Source organism: Pseudomyrmex gracilis, unplaced genomic scaffold (assembly GCF_002006095.1).
Source record: "Pseudomyrmex gracilis isolate BER0280 unplaced genomic scaffold, ASM200609v1 scaffold_1390, whole genome shotgun sequence".
Taxonomy (NCBI): domain Eukaryota; kingdom Metazoa; phylum Arthropoda; class Insecta; order Hymenoptera; family Formicidae; genus Pseudomyrmex; species Pseudomyrmex gracilis.
This window is the reverse complement of record NW_018021974.1, coordinates 1-16,194: the sequence shown is the minus strand read 5'-3', so window position 1 is coordinate 16,194 and position 16,194 is coordinate 1. Positions and strand designations below refer to the sequence as shown.

Here is a 16,194-nt window from a genome sequence, read left to right as displayed (position 1 = left end):
ATAATATATATAGTTGTTTCATATCCAACTTACTCTATACAAATACAAAATCGTTTATATTGTCCCAGTATACATGAAACAATTTACCCTTTACGTGTTCGTATTTATATGTATATATATATATATATGTATAATAATCTAAAAAAATCTCGCGTACAATGTTTGTATATACTAAGCACGAAGTATGTATAAAATTACATGTGTAAAACAAAACGATTTTATGGGGTAAGCACTTCGACGATATAGTTAGTCAATTCTTGCATCAATTGCAAGAATATAACTCGCGACAATTTCTTGCATCAACATTTTCTGCTATATACCACTCATTGCCAATTATTCTCATCACATACTCCTGATACTTCGCGTGATAACACTTATAATCACCACATTTAATATCATAAATATGAAAAAATTGTCGTACGTTTCAACATAAGAAATTTCATCAATTTTTTGTTTCTTCGTTTTAAGGCCGTGTTTCTGTCAGGCCCGTGATTTGCACGCAATTTTTATGCAATCTCGACAGAAAGAAGGTAAGATCTTCTGAAGAAATATGTGAGTAGTACAACAAACAAAATATAAATGTATATGAATGTACACGATACACATATAGAGTTGTATACAGAATTCTGTCCAAGGTGTATACATGTGTTCTTCTATATGTTTGAAGCGTACCAGCAATTGTTCGATTCATGCAACTTTGGATTAATCTCGTAGAACCAGTCATGCATTTGCGGAACCATATTATAGTAAGAACTTATTCACACTAGTGTCACTCTTACTCACGCACGAAGATTAATCGTTTAAATTTCCAAAAGATTTCATTCCTCGATGAGACCTTACTAATGACTTAGATATATATGCGTATATATGTATAAGTGTGTATGTGTACATATACACATATATATATATATGTACATATATAAATATATATGTATACATACACATAGATTTTTATATAGATTTATATACTTCTCTCTCTACGCCTACGGATTCAACAAAATAGAGAGGGAGACACAGGAAAAGAAATGAAATAGCAATGAGTTTTGCGATTTAATGAAAAATATCACGAAGGGACATGCGAGAGAAAATTCTCGCAAGGATAGATGCTTCGTTTTGATTTTTAAAATCCGTCGGTTTACGTGCTTAGAACTTTATCTCTGCACCGTGTTTATCACGTCTTTTATTGTGTTTTGCACGTCACATAAGAGTCTCGTATTTTCGGTAATGTTGCGCGTACCAGCGGCTCGCAGCTGCCTCGCCTGCAGTTCGAGTCTCGTGAGCAGATCTCGGAATTGAAACCTCGCATGTGGCGCGATCGCCGTATCTGTCAAATTAACACACATACCGTGCAACAGGCCAACCTTATCAGATAGTTGCAACCAGCTGGCCATGACGATGGTGGGACTACCTTTCAAGTTCGAAATACTATTCTCAATGACGTTCGAGATTTCAATCACACTATGCTTTGTTCCTTTTGAGTCGCCGCCAACGCTGCTAGTTTGCTTGCTGCTGCCGTCATCATCAGTCTGTGACAGAGACTTATTGCAGTTTGGTGTGGCATATATCGAAGAGCCGAAATGCTTGCTGGAAGGTCCCAGTGGCTTCAGAGGTTTAGCCGGTACGATTGGCTTTTCTATTTCGGAAGTCACCAAGGATGTAGGAGGCCATACCCGCGAATCACCCTTGCTAGTCGAGCTTCTAGTCGAGGCGCCACTGTGATCCTCCGGTGAGTCCTCGCTTGCAGCATCACCAACATCCTGTTTGCTGCTTGTTCCTCTCACGTTTAATTTAGGACTAAGTGGTTGGTTATCACAAGAAGCCTCTTTGTTCTCCCACAATTTCTTTAGGCTGCTAATACTGCCGGTGCTGCGGCGTTTGTCGTCATTCGCGTCGTCCACACCAGACGACGAATCCACAGAGTCCGAGATGTTACTCCCCGCGCTGTCATCAAAACGCGACGACTTGCACCTTTCTTCTGTCTTTTCTTTGTCTACATTGTCCACTTTCCGCAACCGGGCCTTGAAATCGATTATCTGTCCGTCAGTGTTATCTTCTTTTTGCACATTGCTCCGCTTATCCACTTTCTTTAATTTGAAACCTACGCTGGTGGCGCTTAGCACGTGACCCTCTGTGATTGGCGAAGTCATCGGAATTTCCTTGTAACTGCTGCTCTTTTCAGACAACGCACTTTGCGTATTCGATTGAACGTGTTCCTGAACGCTAGATGCATCAGTGTTCTTCAATGTCGAGATAGCGTATTCGTTTGAAACAGTATGCTGTTGCTTGCTAGAGGAATCCATGCTAAAGCTTGCACACAATTCGGACAATAATTGCGACGCCGGATCGAGGGGTACTGTTGATGAAATCGCGTTGCTGTTCGTAGTGTTGTTAATTTTTTTTGCGCTACCACCGTGCTTCATATCCGCGCTTTGTTTAATTTCGTTGATAAGTTTGAGCTCCAACATCTCTTTCATACCGGGTTTGGATTCAAAAGTATCGATGGTACTGATATTGCTTACAGGAGTGCTGCCACCAACAAGCGGGGGCAACGGCGGTGGTGGCGGTGGCGCTTCTTCAAATGCCGCAATCGGCGCATCCGTCAGTTCTGTTTTCATCGCGTTGCTGCTTGTCGTCTCCTTTGGTTTGTAAACTAACTTCTTTTCGTCCACAGACTTACTGATGCTACTACAGTAAGCATCGCTAGATGTAGAAGTAAAAGCAGTAGTAGTTTCTCGGCGTCGTAAACTCACACCAAATCGCGAACTGGCCTCCTTTACTGAAGGTTCCGCGTTCCTCACATCGTTGTTTCTATCATCTTGATCGTGATCGCTCGTTTCTTCCTTGCTCCGCCACTCAGCTTTCATCTTTCTGAGGCTAACTGGTGAATTCGTGATTTTTGCATGAGAGGACGAGGTCTCGGTACAAGGCGATGCTGTAGCCGTAGGCGGTGGTAGATCGCACTGATCGCTGAAGGTTTCATCTGGTGGCGGAGGCAAATCTACTGGTGGCGGTGGAAACTCCAGATCAGCCAAAGTCGGTTGGATTGACCTTGATGGACTAGCGGTGCGAAAGCTCGAGCTGTTTGGCACGCGAAAAGTTCGCAGACCGATTCCTTCCACGTTCGTCTTTCGTATAGCAACGCGGCTGCGTGGCGAATTTGGTGGTTGATAAGTATTCACCACTCCGCTAGAAGAGTTGCTTCGTGTCATCTGCGGCTGAGCACGCAGATTATTTTGACGTGGCGAAAGGGAACGATGTTGCGGGATCGCGTCGATAACACTCGCAACAACAACGTCTTGCTGCTGTTCGATGATTGCAGTCGACAAAGAGGACGTAGTAGCTGGAACATTCTCTTGGTTCGATGACATGCCACTTTGTCGTAGAGATTCCAAATATGCTCCAATTCTGGCACCCTTCGGCAAGGTACCATAACGGTTGATAGCTCTTTTAACATTTTGCACTTCCAGTGCACCCACGTGTACTAGCTGAAATGTATTTTTCCTCTAAATTGTAAGTCGCTCTTTCTAATTGATCAAGTTGCAAGTTATTCAAGCAGTGCTAAATGCATTTACCATCAAAACAAAAACTTTACTCTGTGAGGCATATTTTCAAATGGTATATAGAAATATGATTTTCCGGTTCAATATTTAACATCGTTTAATACGGGTAAAAAATATGTTTATGTGTTTAAGATATATATACATATATATATTTTGAAAATTGTGGCCGCTCAACGTAAGATCATTGTACCTTCTGAGGCAGTACCTCCTTAGACGTGTAAAGTCGAGATTTAATTTGTTTCTGATTGCATGGTAAGTTGGATACAGGTTCCGGCGAGGTTGACGGTTGAGGAACAAAGTTATGTTCTGCTGTCCCTTGTGACCCATCTCCGTCGTCGTCCATATCGCAACCTCCTGTAGTAATTGACTGTGTAGCCATTGTCACGAGATCACGTGTGATACCTGAGTCGCCATTTAATAAGGATGTACTGTATAATAATCTACAGCTAACATATTTCTCTCCAGTATATAAGCGCAATGTCTGATAGAGATTGAAAGTTTTCGAGGAAAGAACACATTTGTGATGTTTATCAATCTTTTAATTTCTGCTTTTTTCGACATATTTTACTTCATTTATCCCAGGGTCATTCTCCTTTAATCGAAAATTAATCTAGCAGATTGTCGAATTTTAATGATTGTGTGTATCTTGTCATTAGAAAAGTATTACAACTTGTCAACAACAAATAATCAGTAAAAATGACAAATGGCATATATAATGTGTGATAGTTTTTTGAATGATTTATTATTGTGATATAGATACATACATATACATACATACATATAAGTATTTTATACATGTATGTGTATATGTATGTACAAATGCTAATTTAGTAAACTCACGTAACACTGCTTGAACACAGTTAAAATTTTATATGATGTAATGAAATAATAACCAATGTTGTGACATAGACAAAGTACCAATTTTGATACAAGAATATATTTGTAAATAATAAATCGAAAATAAGATACATATCTAAAAATCTAAAACAAAACATGTTCTACTCGTACTTTTGTAAAAAAAAAAAAACTATCATGCATAAGTATATATATAGAACCTGTAAGGTTCGTTATACATAATGGTACTGTCTTCTATTCGATAAGTGGAAACGAAAAATCAGAGCTACAATGTACAGTATGTACAAGATGCAGACGCTCGAGTATGAATTAAGAAATGATACGTATGTGTACATATATATATATATACATATATATATATATATACAGGGTGTCCCAGAATTGGTGTAACATCTCTCGTAGACAGGTAGAAGAAGTAAAACTGAGTCGATAAGTCTTATACTATTTTGCTAGATTCGCAATAGTTACCGAGATCTTAATTAACAAAGATCTGCGAATAAGCGTGCATCGGGTTGTCTTACGCGCGTAGGACAGCTCAGCGCGCTTCGCACGATTACATTTTAATATGTATATGTTATAGTATATGCTGTTATATTAGCTCCTCCCATATGTAGCTACGGGTAACACCGTAAGCGCGCGAAGCGCATCTACGTGCGTAAGACAGCCCGATGCATGCTTATTCGCTGATCTTTGTTAATTAAGATCTCGGTAACTATTGCGAATCTGGCAAAATGGCATAAAACTTTTTGACTCAGTTTTACTCCTTCTATTTGTTTACGAGAGATGTTACACCAATTCTGGGACACCCTGTATATATACAGGGTGTCCCATAATTGTCGTCTCACCGCTTGTAGGCAGGTAGACGGGGTTATTCTAAGACGAAAAGTCCTACCACTTTGGAAAATTCGCAATAATTAACGAAATATTAATTAAGATCCGCTAATCAGCGTGCATCCAGCGTAAGGACAGCCCAGTCTGTCGCGTCGTAGCGACGGAATGGGAGGAACTAATAGAATAACATGTGCATACATAGACAGCATGTAGGCTGCGTTCGGGTAGCGCGCTATCCGCGCTATTGTATTTCGTCGCTACGACGCGACAGACTGGGCTGTCCTTACACTGGATGCACGCTGATTAGCGGATCTTTATTAATTAATATTTCGGTTAATTATTGCGAATCTTCCAAAGTGGTATAGGACTTTTTGTCTTAGAATAACTTCTTCTACTTGCCTACAAGCGGTGAGACGGCAATTACGGGACACCCTGTGTACACACACACACACACACATGTATATATATACATATAGAGATACATATGTGTGTACATATCCAAGTAACTATAATTGTCGGAAATCATGAAATACTCGCGCGACATGTATTCAACATTCAAGTATACATACTGACTTGAGGAGAATGACCCACATTCATGAAGCCGTAAATCACTGTAGGCAAAGATGCATATCAAAATTAAAAGTTAAAACTGAAAGAGTTAATTGAAAAAAAATCAAACATAAGCTGCATTCGTGCATTTGTCTCATTACACGTAGTTTTATATATAATGGAATACCTTCAAAAATTTTATCAATACCATTTAGATCTGCGCCATCGTCAAGCGTCATAGTGCTCACTTCGACATTTTGTTGATCTTGCTCTTGATAAGCGGAATCTCGAAAAGAACTGCAGGATGACAGTAGGCTGTCACAAAAGACGCACTATTATATTACAACATACACAACTACACAGCATGTATTAACGAAAATATAGCATACCTTGTTCGTTTAGGAGGCGCAGGTGCTTGTTTCCCTTTTTTATTGGTAGATCTTCGCATCTGAACCATATTGCTATTACTTCTGTTTGATAACCCGCCCATAAAGGTACTCAGCTTGGTAATCGAACTGGCTCCTTCTAACATAAGATATTTTCTCCGTTATGATATATAATGTAATAAATAAGTTTACAACAAAAATATAAAATCCATAAATATCTGTTTATTTTATTACATGTACACATACATATATATTTATATATACATATATGTATTTAGATATTTTTTTCTATTTCGACATTAAGACACCGTATCACACAACTGGTTCACTGATACTATAACTGAGATATTATAACAGTAAGTATATATATATATTACCTTGTGTTATACTCGAAGAAGATAATTGCTCAGATACAAGACCATGAATGTTTCCTGTACTTCCAGTTTGCGATTTTTTATATGGCAGTAATGGAACTTCTCCTCCAACTTGAAGTTGTTTCTCTACCTCTGTAATAAATATATGCGTCGAATAAAATAAGAATCTGTTTTCTACAAAATGGAATCAATCATACAGATTGAGTCAATTATACCTTCAGTGATGCTTGATTCTTGAAACATATTTTCTAACGAATGGTGTATTTCTTTGAAAGTAGGTCGATCTGCCGCTGACCATTGCCAGCACTGACGCATTAGTTCATAAACTTTTGGCGGGCAACCTTGTGGACAATCCATTCGATAACCTTTTTCTAACATGTGATAAACGTCCGTCAAATCGACACCCGGATACGGAGACATACCGTAAGTAGCGATTTCCCATAGTAAAATGCCAAACGCCCATACATCAGACTATATAAAAGATCATTAATTAATATTTATAACTTGATAACATGACAATTAATGAAATACTTGAACAATTATACTACCTTTGTTGAAAATGTATTGTATGCTAAACCCTCGGGTGCAGTCCATTTTATGGGGAATTTCGCGCCAGCATGAGCTGTGTACGTATCATCTCTCATGAGACGAGCCAAACCAAAATCTGCAACTTTGACGAGATGATTTTCACCGACCAGACAATTTCTAGCCGCCAAGTCACGATGAATAAAACTTCTGCTTTCTAAGTAACTCATGCCACTCGCAATTTGTGTAGCCATGTGCATCAAAACAACAGCATTGTTCTGTTGTTTGCTTTCGGTTCGTAAATAATCCAGGAGATTACCCTTGCTCATGAATTCTGTGATAATGTAGAAAGGTGGTTCGCGAGTGCAAACTCCCAGCAATTGCACCAAGTTTCTGTGTTTCATCTCTTTCATAATGGCCGCCTCTTCTAGAAAATCTTTGAGTGCCATCGTGTCCTCTTTTAATGTTTTAACCGCTACAGTCATATTGTATCTCTTCCAGACTGCTTCATATACGTCGCCATATTGGCCGCCTCCTAGTTTATGCCTCATTACTATATCCGTTCTATTGATTTCCCATTCATCCGGCTCCGGGCTCAGTGGAAAAACAGTAGGTTTATTGTGTTTTGGCGCGGGATACAACAATTGCGTGATAAGGCCGTCTGCGAGCATTGAATGATGATGTACTAGCTCAGCCAGCGTGTTGAACTTGCTTTCCGTTGTCACAAACATCTTGCCTTCGCTGTCTTCGTTGATTCTATAGTGATACACTCGACCTTCATATCTCAAAGAAATACTGCGCTGTCCCGGACTGCTTTCTGATTCTCGCACAAGAAAGCTACCATTTATTCCCGAACTTAATAGATATTCGGCAGCATTTCGTGATATTCTTCCGTGATACCAAGAATGTTTTTCCAGAGAGTTCACAGGAGTCACGTAATTTGATGGTACCCACCCTACTTGCCCAGTACTTGAATGGGCCTCGCACCATTCTCCACTTTTGTTGTAACTTAAGATACGTACCTGTTCACCTGTTAAGAAATATTAAAAAATAATATTTGAAGAATTCATACAAAACATATAATCGTCTATCATGAAAGCATCTGTAACTTTAATGAAACATTACAGTTTCATGTTGAGAAGTCAATACCCTTTTTGAGACTAAGTTGATTCTCTCCACCAGCTTGAAAATCATACAAGGCAACAAATAATTGAGGATCATCCTCTTCTTGTGACAACAGATTTTCTTTGCTTGTCCATCTACACATAAAAAAAAATGATTATAAATCCTATTTCTGTAGTCTAAGAGTTAAAAAATAAATTTTTTATTTTTTGTAAAAATTTATACACACATCAAATTAACATAACTTTTATTTACATTATACAAAAATTATATATATATATATATTATATAAAAACGAATAATCTATACACAAATTTAGAAAGTTTTCTTAAAAAAAAATTTATAACAATAATTTATATGTAAGTATAATACATACATGTATAATAAATACATATATATATATATATAATACATATATATTTTTGACTCTAATTATTAAAACTGACCTATTTGCTGCTTCAAGAAGTCCACTAGAAACACTAGAGTGTTGAACGTTTGTTTGCTGTGAAATTGATTGAACACTAGAACCACTTGGAGGATCACCTTCTGGCAATGCTGGAATGTGAGGTAGGGGTCTGCTTTGCAACAGAGCCTCTATAAACAAATATTGCAAAAGTTTCCTTTATAATTTTTAACATGTAATAAAAACAAATATTTTTTTTATGCTGACTATCAAAATAGAGCTCTACTTATATAACATGATAAATATATAAAAATAGTTTCCAACTATGATAAAAAAAAATACCAGAGATATAATATCTCCAACACAAGTCATGTTAAAACTCATTTACAACATCAAATTTAGAGATATATCTGTTTGGAATTGTTTTCCTCTTATAGATAAGATTTTCTAATTTTTTTATAATATAATTATATAATCTTTATTCTATCATTAAACAAAATTATTTTCAAATATCACTGTGTGTATGTGTGCATGTGTTATTATGTATTAGTCTAAATATTAGTCTAAATATTACCACAAACTATACAGAAATCTGGAAAGCATGTTAAGCACATTAAATACATAAAAAGGAAAGAGCATGTTTTTCACCTTTGAACCTATAAAAGTATAAAAATACTTTAAGAACATACATTATTCAATATGTAAATTTTTACTCTTAATCGACAGAAAAGTTTGTAAGACACGGACAAGCAATTTTTTTACGTCGAAGTATAGCCAATATAAAATATTCTCACCGCTGTGCTCGGTGAATATGTTAGAGCCTATAACGCGTGAGTCTTTGAGGTTCCTCGTCTGTTTGCGAGTCTGTCGCACGGTGGATCCGGTAGAGATCACCCTGTCCTTGGTTTGTTGGGCGCCCATGGTGCTGTCCACCGATCACTTTACCATGCCCTCTTCACCGTGCCAACCCCCGACTGCGGTGAAGGCACCCGATATGCTCGCTCACTCTCTTCGCCGACCTCAACACACACTTCCTTCACTTCCGGCACTCGGACACCGGCACAACGGGTCTGACATCGCGATCTCGTCGTCCGCCTACTCGGATCCGCGCGAAGACACCGCGAGTGTTCAATATACACCCACCCTCAAGAAGCGCAAATGACGGTGCGAACTCACAGCAGCAGGCCTATTCACATTTTCACATGTCAATTACCGCTCTCTCTCTCTCGCTGCCCTTCGCCATATTTGACAGCTTTTGACGTCGATTATTTAGTTTGTTGGTACATTGCTGCGCGGCAGCACGACGCTGGGTTGCAGTCCTGGGCGGTTTCTCTCGTATGCTCTCTTCGCCAGACACTCTTTTCATTTCTAATATACTCGTATATACGCTTATTTATCTCTGGTTTTTAAATGTTATAACATAAATTTACAAGATATATAATTGATATGGTGTTGTAACAATTGTTCACGATTCGTATCGTAGAATTGTTATTAGATCTGTTCTTTCGTGATTTTTTTTTTTTTTTTTTTTTTGATCTCACAGAACTGCACTCTCGGTACTTTCTTTAAATTTCGTCACAGTATATATAATCAGTATAGAGAGTAGCACGACGCATTTCAATTTATATTTCGCGCTGGATAAACGGTCCAAAGACAGTCACTAGAACTCGGACCCAATCGTATCGATCGATTGCTCGAACGCGACTGGTCAATTCCACTAAAACCGTTCAAGAGAATTCAGATTTCTCAAGTTGTGAAAAATAATCTCGAATAATGCAAGAAAATAAAACACACAGATTTCGATAATTTATATATATATATTTTTACATCGTTTATTATAATAACTATGAAATAACAATAATTCTTTTAATATATTGAAGATATATTGAAGAAATATAATAAAGGCACTTGTAATGCAATATACATCTTTTCACACATCCCTGAGTTATACCGCGAGTTTGCGATATTACTTGCGTATCCTTACTAATCTTATCTAACAAAATAAATAACGCGAAATTAATCATACAATGTGTTAATTTAACATAATAATCATAACGTCTATATAAACATCACATCGAAGCGGTAGTTCCCACATCGAGGCCGGTTAAGACAAGACACTGTTCTTGTAAGCGCTGCATATGTGCCGTTAAACATGCATTTTCGATGTATAAATCCTTCACCAGCATGTCGGCATTAGCCAATCTATCAGCCTAAATCATAACACGAAACAGAAATGGAAATAGAAAGTTTATTTTTTAAGTTTATATAATATGTATGTTTTACTTGTATTAATTAATTATATAAAAATAATATAAAATTGCAAACATACCTGATCAACGGTTGTTTCAACTTGCATTTGAAGCCTTTTCTGAGTATGACGGAGAAGACACTGTAATTCGCCTACTTCTGCTTGATGTTGCGCAATAATACCTGTATAAACACAACAGGTCACGCATAACAATTTCGATATCTTGACAGTTTCAGGAATCTAAACAATTATAAAATAAATATAATAGAATCGACACACACTTACGTTGCAATAATTTTTCAACATATTGCCGTTGTTGCTTAACACGATGCTGCAAATGCCGCGTTTTGCGTTCTTGTAAATAAAGCTTCATTTTCAAGCTTGCATTCAAATCGGCATCACTCGGCACGTACGGACAAGTGGTTTCTTTCGTTACATTATGTATCATTTTGAATTCTGACTGACAATTATCTTTCTTTCTCATTTTTGACATAGTTTTGACATCTATGTGTGAACTATATTGATATACTTGCATTTTCTGTTCTTTGTTCATATCTCTCTTTCCTTTCATTGAACATTCAATGTGAGTATCATATAAGTTATGATCGTCGTCACAGTCTTCTTGTTTTAACAGCCTATTAGGATCGTTAGACAATGGAAATCTCATCGAGGTAAGATACGTTTGATTTACAAACGGTTCGTTAGACGATAGAATATTAGAAGAGCTGGGAGACTTGCAATGCGACGAATCTGACAATATTGGTATAAACATTTCGTCTGGAACTTGTACGTAGGAGTCACTTGTTTCCGGATGGATTATCGCTTTTAATTTTTCGTGCAAATCACAAATCTCTGTATTTTTCTGAGAAATTTCTTCGTCAGTCTTTATTTTCCATTTCTTAAGTTCTTCTTCAAGATCTATATACTATAACACATTAAAGATATAAAACAACATAAAAATGTGTAAATAACGCATTCAAAAATCATTTGCAAAAACTTTATTTAAAAAAATTTTTTAAATAATATACAATATAATATAAACAATTATTGATTATTAATTATTATTAATTATATGTATAAAAAAGTAATAAATCTTTTTTTATAATAACTTTTGCAAGTAATTTTTGAATTCTTTATCTATACTTTTTAATATCGATTATATATACAGAGTGTCCAACAATTAGTGTAAAATCTCTCGTAGGCAGGTAGAAATAAAACTGAGTCGAAAAGTCCTGAACCATCTTTTTCTATTACATATAATAAAAAAGTAATTATTGAATAAATCAAGCCAATCAGCGCCGACCTTTAGCCGAACGCATGTCAATGAGCCGCGCGGAGCGCTCACGCACACCAGGCGCGTGGTTCACTGACGTGCGTTCGGCTAAAGATCGGTGCTGAATGGCTTGATTTATTCAATAATTACTCCTTTATTATATGTAATAGAAAAAATGGTTCAGAACTTTTCGACTCAATTTTATTTCTACCTGCTTACGAGAGATTTTACGAGACACTAATTTGTCGGACACCCTGTATAAAGAAAATTTTATTATACCTGTTGTTCCAAGTTACACTTTTCCTCTATCGGAGACAATCGTCCATTATTTTTAGTTTTATCCGAAGGGCTAATTAACTCTTCGTACTCTGCTATTTTATCAATGAGCTCAACAAGTTTGTCATCACTTAGCTTTTGTTCCTTTTCAAAGAGTTGTCTTTCCTCTTCCAACTTGGCAGCCCAATAATCCTCGCATTCTTCATATTCTGCTCTAAGTAAGTCCAAGCTTCGTTCGAGTTCTTGACAACGTTCGACCAATTGTTTCTTCTCAATCTCCAATGATCCTACGTTTGTCGTCTTAAGGACGTTCCCGACTTCAACAACGTTTGAAGAATCATTTTTTTCCTTATTAGCTCTGCACTGTTCTGCAGAATGTTCCTCTTTTCGCGGCGGATAATCTCTAAGACTTGTTTTACTTTGCGTACCAGTTTTCACGTCGTGATCAATAATATCATTTAATAAATCTTCCTTGCTGTTCGATCTTGCTGGACATTTAATGGAAGGTAATTTTGATACTTTTGAAACGACGAAATCTCGCAAGGATTCGTTAGCTCGTTCTTCACATTCCATCTCGAGTTCGGACGCTATACTTTTTTCCAAAGTACGCGTGGACCAACGTAGGTGCGTAATGTTCGATTGCAAATTGGCAATTAATTTTGCTATATTATCCCGCAAAGCGCACTTTTCTGATATGCATTTTGAACCTGTCAATAATATATTTTCCAGATCTTTCATAACCATATCTCTAAATCTTTTATATTCCGTTGCGTTAGAATTTGATGTATCGATCTGTTCTTCATTCACTTCAAACTCTTGTGTCGTGATAAGATTTTTATCTAAATTTTCATTTAATTGCAAATCATAAGCTAAACACGAAGATGCTTCATATTGTTTATCTTTGGTATGATATTTAAAAGTTTCCAATTCGGAATTCAGTTCGTCGTTTTGATCTCGTAAGAGAGTCACTTCCGACTGCAACTGTTTGATACGATCGACGAAGAAATCAACTTGTTCCTGTTGTTTTGCCTCAATAGTTCGTATGTCATCTTGTTCCGCGTCCAACATTTTAATCCGATTTAACAAATCGTTATTAGATTGGCGCAATTTTTTAATTTGATTAAGCAGAGTCTTATTTTCCGCTTCGAGCATTTGATTCTCTTGCAGTATATTTACAATTTTGTTTTTCATCTCGTGATTTTCTTTATGCAAGGTCTGCAATTGATCGTCTTTTGATTTTAAAGCTGCTGCATCCATCTCTCGTTCAATATTTAGTTGATCTGACAATTCTTTTGTAATTTCGGCATAACGTTGTTCGCTCTGTCTGTGCAGAGTTTCCTTAGTTTTTTCTAATTGAACTTGATATTCGTCAATTTCCTGCGCTAACAAATTGGCCCGCTCGTTAGCTTCTACGATGTCGATACGCATCTTCTCTTTCTCAGCTTTCATATTCTCTATTACAGAAGTCAAATTACGCTGCACATCTTGATGAGCAATAATAGTTTCTCGCAATAAGCTAATATGAGATTGAACAGTGTTTCTATCTACTGAATCATTCCAAGTTTTTAGTTCGTCAGATATGACATTTACTATATCCATAATGCTGTCCAAAGTATTAAGATCTCCGTCATTGGATGACAGTACAGATATATTTGAAACACCAGCAACATTTCCCTTAGCTAAAGCTCTGTTAGCCTGTATCGAATTACTTTCAGATTTATATTCATTAAAATCTAATATATTTACATTTCTGCTATAAGATGCGCTATTCTCTTGCAAGGCTTCTATAGTTCTTCTATTTTGAAATATAACTACAAATTCATCAAAACTTATTAATCCGTCACAATTCTGATCAAGTCTTGCAAATAGAGATTTCATTATTTGTTTTGGTAGCTGTGGAATTCCTAAACAGCCTGATATAAATTGTATTGTTATAGGATCTGCGTTTTCCTTTAAGCAAACATTAATTTTTTCCCATAAATGCATTAATCTATTCTCGTCCATTGGAACATCAGTTTCCTGAAAATAAATCTTTAAGGAAGTATTGACCAATGGCAAGACTTTGCTTTCTTCAGTATCAAAATTGCAGGCGTTTAAATTATAACATGGTGACACAATGTGTTGTTTTTCAGTTATTAATCCTTGGAATTTTTTCAACAAAACTAATAAACCATCTCGAAATTCCTGGAAAGATATGGTTTGTTTATCTGGATGATATTTAGAAATGCATGACTTTAATTCTTCAATTGATTCATCCAGATGTAATTTTGAACAAATGGACAACAAATCACTTTCATCAAGTTCATTTTTTCCTTCTGATAAACAGCTTTCAAATACAGCAAGCAACTGTTGCTCATAAAGATCACTGGTTTGTTCAGCCATGTCCCTTCTTCAAATAATTTCTTAATTACTTTGAATTAAGATCCTCCATAATAAACCTGCAAACAAAAATCTCATATTCAGAGAAAAAGAAGCTATTCTGTATATATGTATTAAAAACTTCTTTCTCTCTCTTTCACACACACATACTTTCCTTCTTGTGTAAATATAACAATACTATTGTTATATTTACATAATATATAATAAATAACATATCTTATCATTATTGATAAATTATGATTTTATTCATAATCATTGATAATTATTTATACTCACTGATAATTTTGACCTCAGACATTTTTAATAAAAAAATAGTAAAACCTAACATTTGTTTATATATCATTTTGTTATATTAAAATTATAATTCTACTGAAATTATATTTTATTGTCTATGAAATACTTACTTATTTGAAAATAGAATAAAACAAGTCACCAAAGGTCAATACAGTTGTTGACTCGATTTTTTGTGACTTGAGGGCTCTAATACATCCGTCCAATCATACATCATATACATAACGATTGTTACACCATTTATAACCTACATACCAAATCTAAGAAAATTACACATGGTTACACACATAACGTGCAGCTTACACCAACAAAAGTTTTCTAAACCAGTTTTTCTAAACAATAAGGAACTTTATATAAGGTATATCAAACGCCAATCACAGTATGTTATATACAACATATCCAAACAACACGTTACAGTTTACAATATACATCCACGGTGGTAAGGGAGGGAGCATTGTCGAAAAAAGGTGAAACCTAGGCTGCGGTCCGTTTCATGCTTAAGCGCACATTTATCTATAGTATACGTGACATATACCACAGATAAATGCACGATTAAGCATGAAACGGACCGCAGCCCTAGTCAACCATTTTACCTATAGTACACGTCACGTATAGTATAGATAGATGCACGCATATGCGTGAAACGGAACACAGCTTAAGAGGATGCTGAACCGCTGGCAAAAGTCCGCTCAATCGCCTACTCAATCGCTACGCTATCGGGTAGGTGGCGCCATCTCTCGGGATCGAATCAGACAAAAACAAGGATAGATAACATGAGAGAGACAAGGATAGACATATGTCTTTCTCTTCTGGTGCAAAGTTTAAGAACTACGTAGTGCTTCGTGCAGTGTTTTGACAGGAAAAATAACCTTTGTGTCTACAATTTACAGGTTCAATACTTTCTCTTCCTGCAAGCGTTCAAAGTGTTTTTTAATACTTTTGTAATATTCTTACAGGTTCTATCTAGTGGGCCAAAGTGTGTTTTGTGACATATAAACTGTTAAATCTGTAGACATACTTGATAATGTAAGGTAGTCAATTTTCTTAAAAAAAAATTTTTCCGTTTTATAAACATTTATTGTCTCGCCCGACTCGTTACACTGTTTTCTTTTATTGTGGAGA

The 16,194-nt window shown here is 36.3% G+C and overlaps 2 protein-coding genes across 6 annotated transcripts; both read right to left on the bottom strand.

Moving 5' to 3' along the window:
- Positions 1–23: 23 nt before the first annotated feature.
- Positions 24–10,065, bottom strand: LOC109862116 (tyrosine-protein kinase Abl). 5 transcript variants are annotated; one of them, XM_020442037.1, is made up of 10 exons: positions 9,400–10,065; positions 8,649–8,796; positions 8,230–8,339; positions 7,104–8,110; positions 6,771–7,026; positions 6,559–6,687; positions 6,185–6,320; positions 5,983–6,110; positions 3,751–3,962; positions 24–3,485 (listed from the first exon to the last, which is right to left on the bottom strand). In XM_020442037.1, exons 1-10 carry the CDS (start codon positions 9,524–9,526, stop codon positions 1,152–1,154), a joined length of 4,587 nt encoding a protein of 1,528 aa, XP_020297626.1. In that variant the 5' UTR covers positions 9,527–10,065; the 3' UTR covers positions 24–1,151. The 5 variants fall into 5 exon arrangements, with proteins under 5 accessions (XP_020297626.1, XP_020297627.1, XP_020297629.1 ...); XM_020442038.1 differs by having other exon boundaries at positions 3,766–3,962; XM_020442040.1 differs by having other exon boundaries at positions 3,751–3,914.
- A 376-nt stretch (positions 10,066–10,441) lies between these two features.
- On the bottom strand, positions 10,442–15,537 carry LOC109862117 (paramyosin). Its single transcript, XM_020442043.1, has 5 exons — positions 15,186–15,537; positions 12,406–14,840; positions 11,139–11,778; positions 10,935–11,035; positions 10,442–10,815 (listed from the first exon to the last, which is right to left on the bottom strand). Exons 2-5 carry the CDS (start codon positions 14,782–14,784, stop codon positions 10,675–10,677), a joined length of 3,261 nt encoding a protein of 1,086 aa, XP_020297632.1. The 5' UTR covers positions 14,785–14,840; positions 15,186–15,537; the 3' UTR covers positions 10,442–10,674.
- Between the last annotated feature and the right edge of the window lie 657 nt (positions 15,538–16,194).

Excerpts from the sequence above, each read along its gene's own strand:
- LOC109862117 (XM_020442043.1), bottom strand. The coding sequence starts at position 14,784 with ATGGCTGAACAAACCAGTGATCTTTATGAGCAACAGTTGCTTGCTGTA. Across the intron at positions 11,779-12,405 it reads AGTGTAACTTGGAACAACAG|TATATAGATCTTGAAGAAGA; the intron begins GTATAATAAAAT and ends AATGTGTTATAG. Across the intron at positions 10,816-10,934 it reads TTGAAACAACCGTTGATCAG|GCTGATAGATTGGCTAATGC; the intron begins GTATGTTTGCAA and ends GTTATGATTTAG.
- LOC109862116 (XM_020442037.1), bottom strand. The coding sequence starts at position 9,526 with ATGGGCGCCCAACAAACCAAGGACAGGGTGATCTCTACCGGATCCACC. Across the intron at positions 6,321-6,558 it reads TTCTTCGAGTATAACACAAG|AAGGAGCCAGTTCGATTACC; the intron begins GTAATATATATA and ends ATCTTATGTTAG. Across the intron at positions 6,111-6,184 it reads GCGCCTCCTAAACGAACAAG|CCTACTGTCATCCTGCAGTT; the intron begins GTATGCTATATT and ends CTTTTGTGACAG.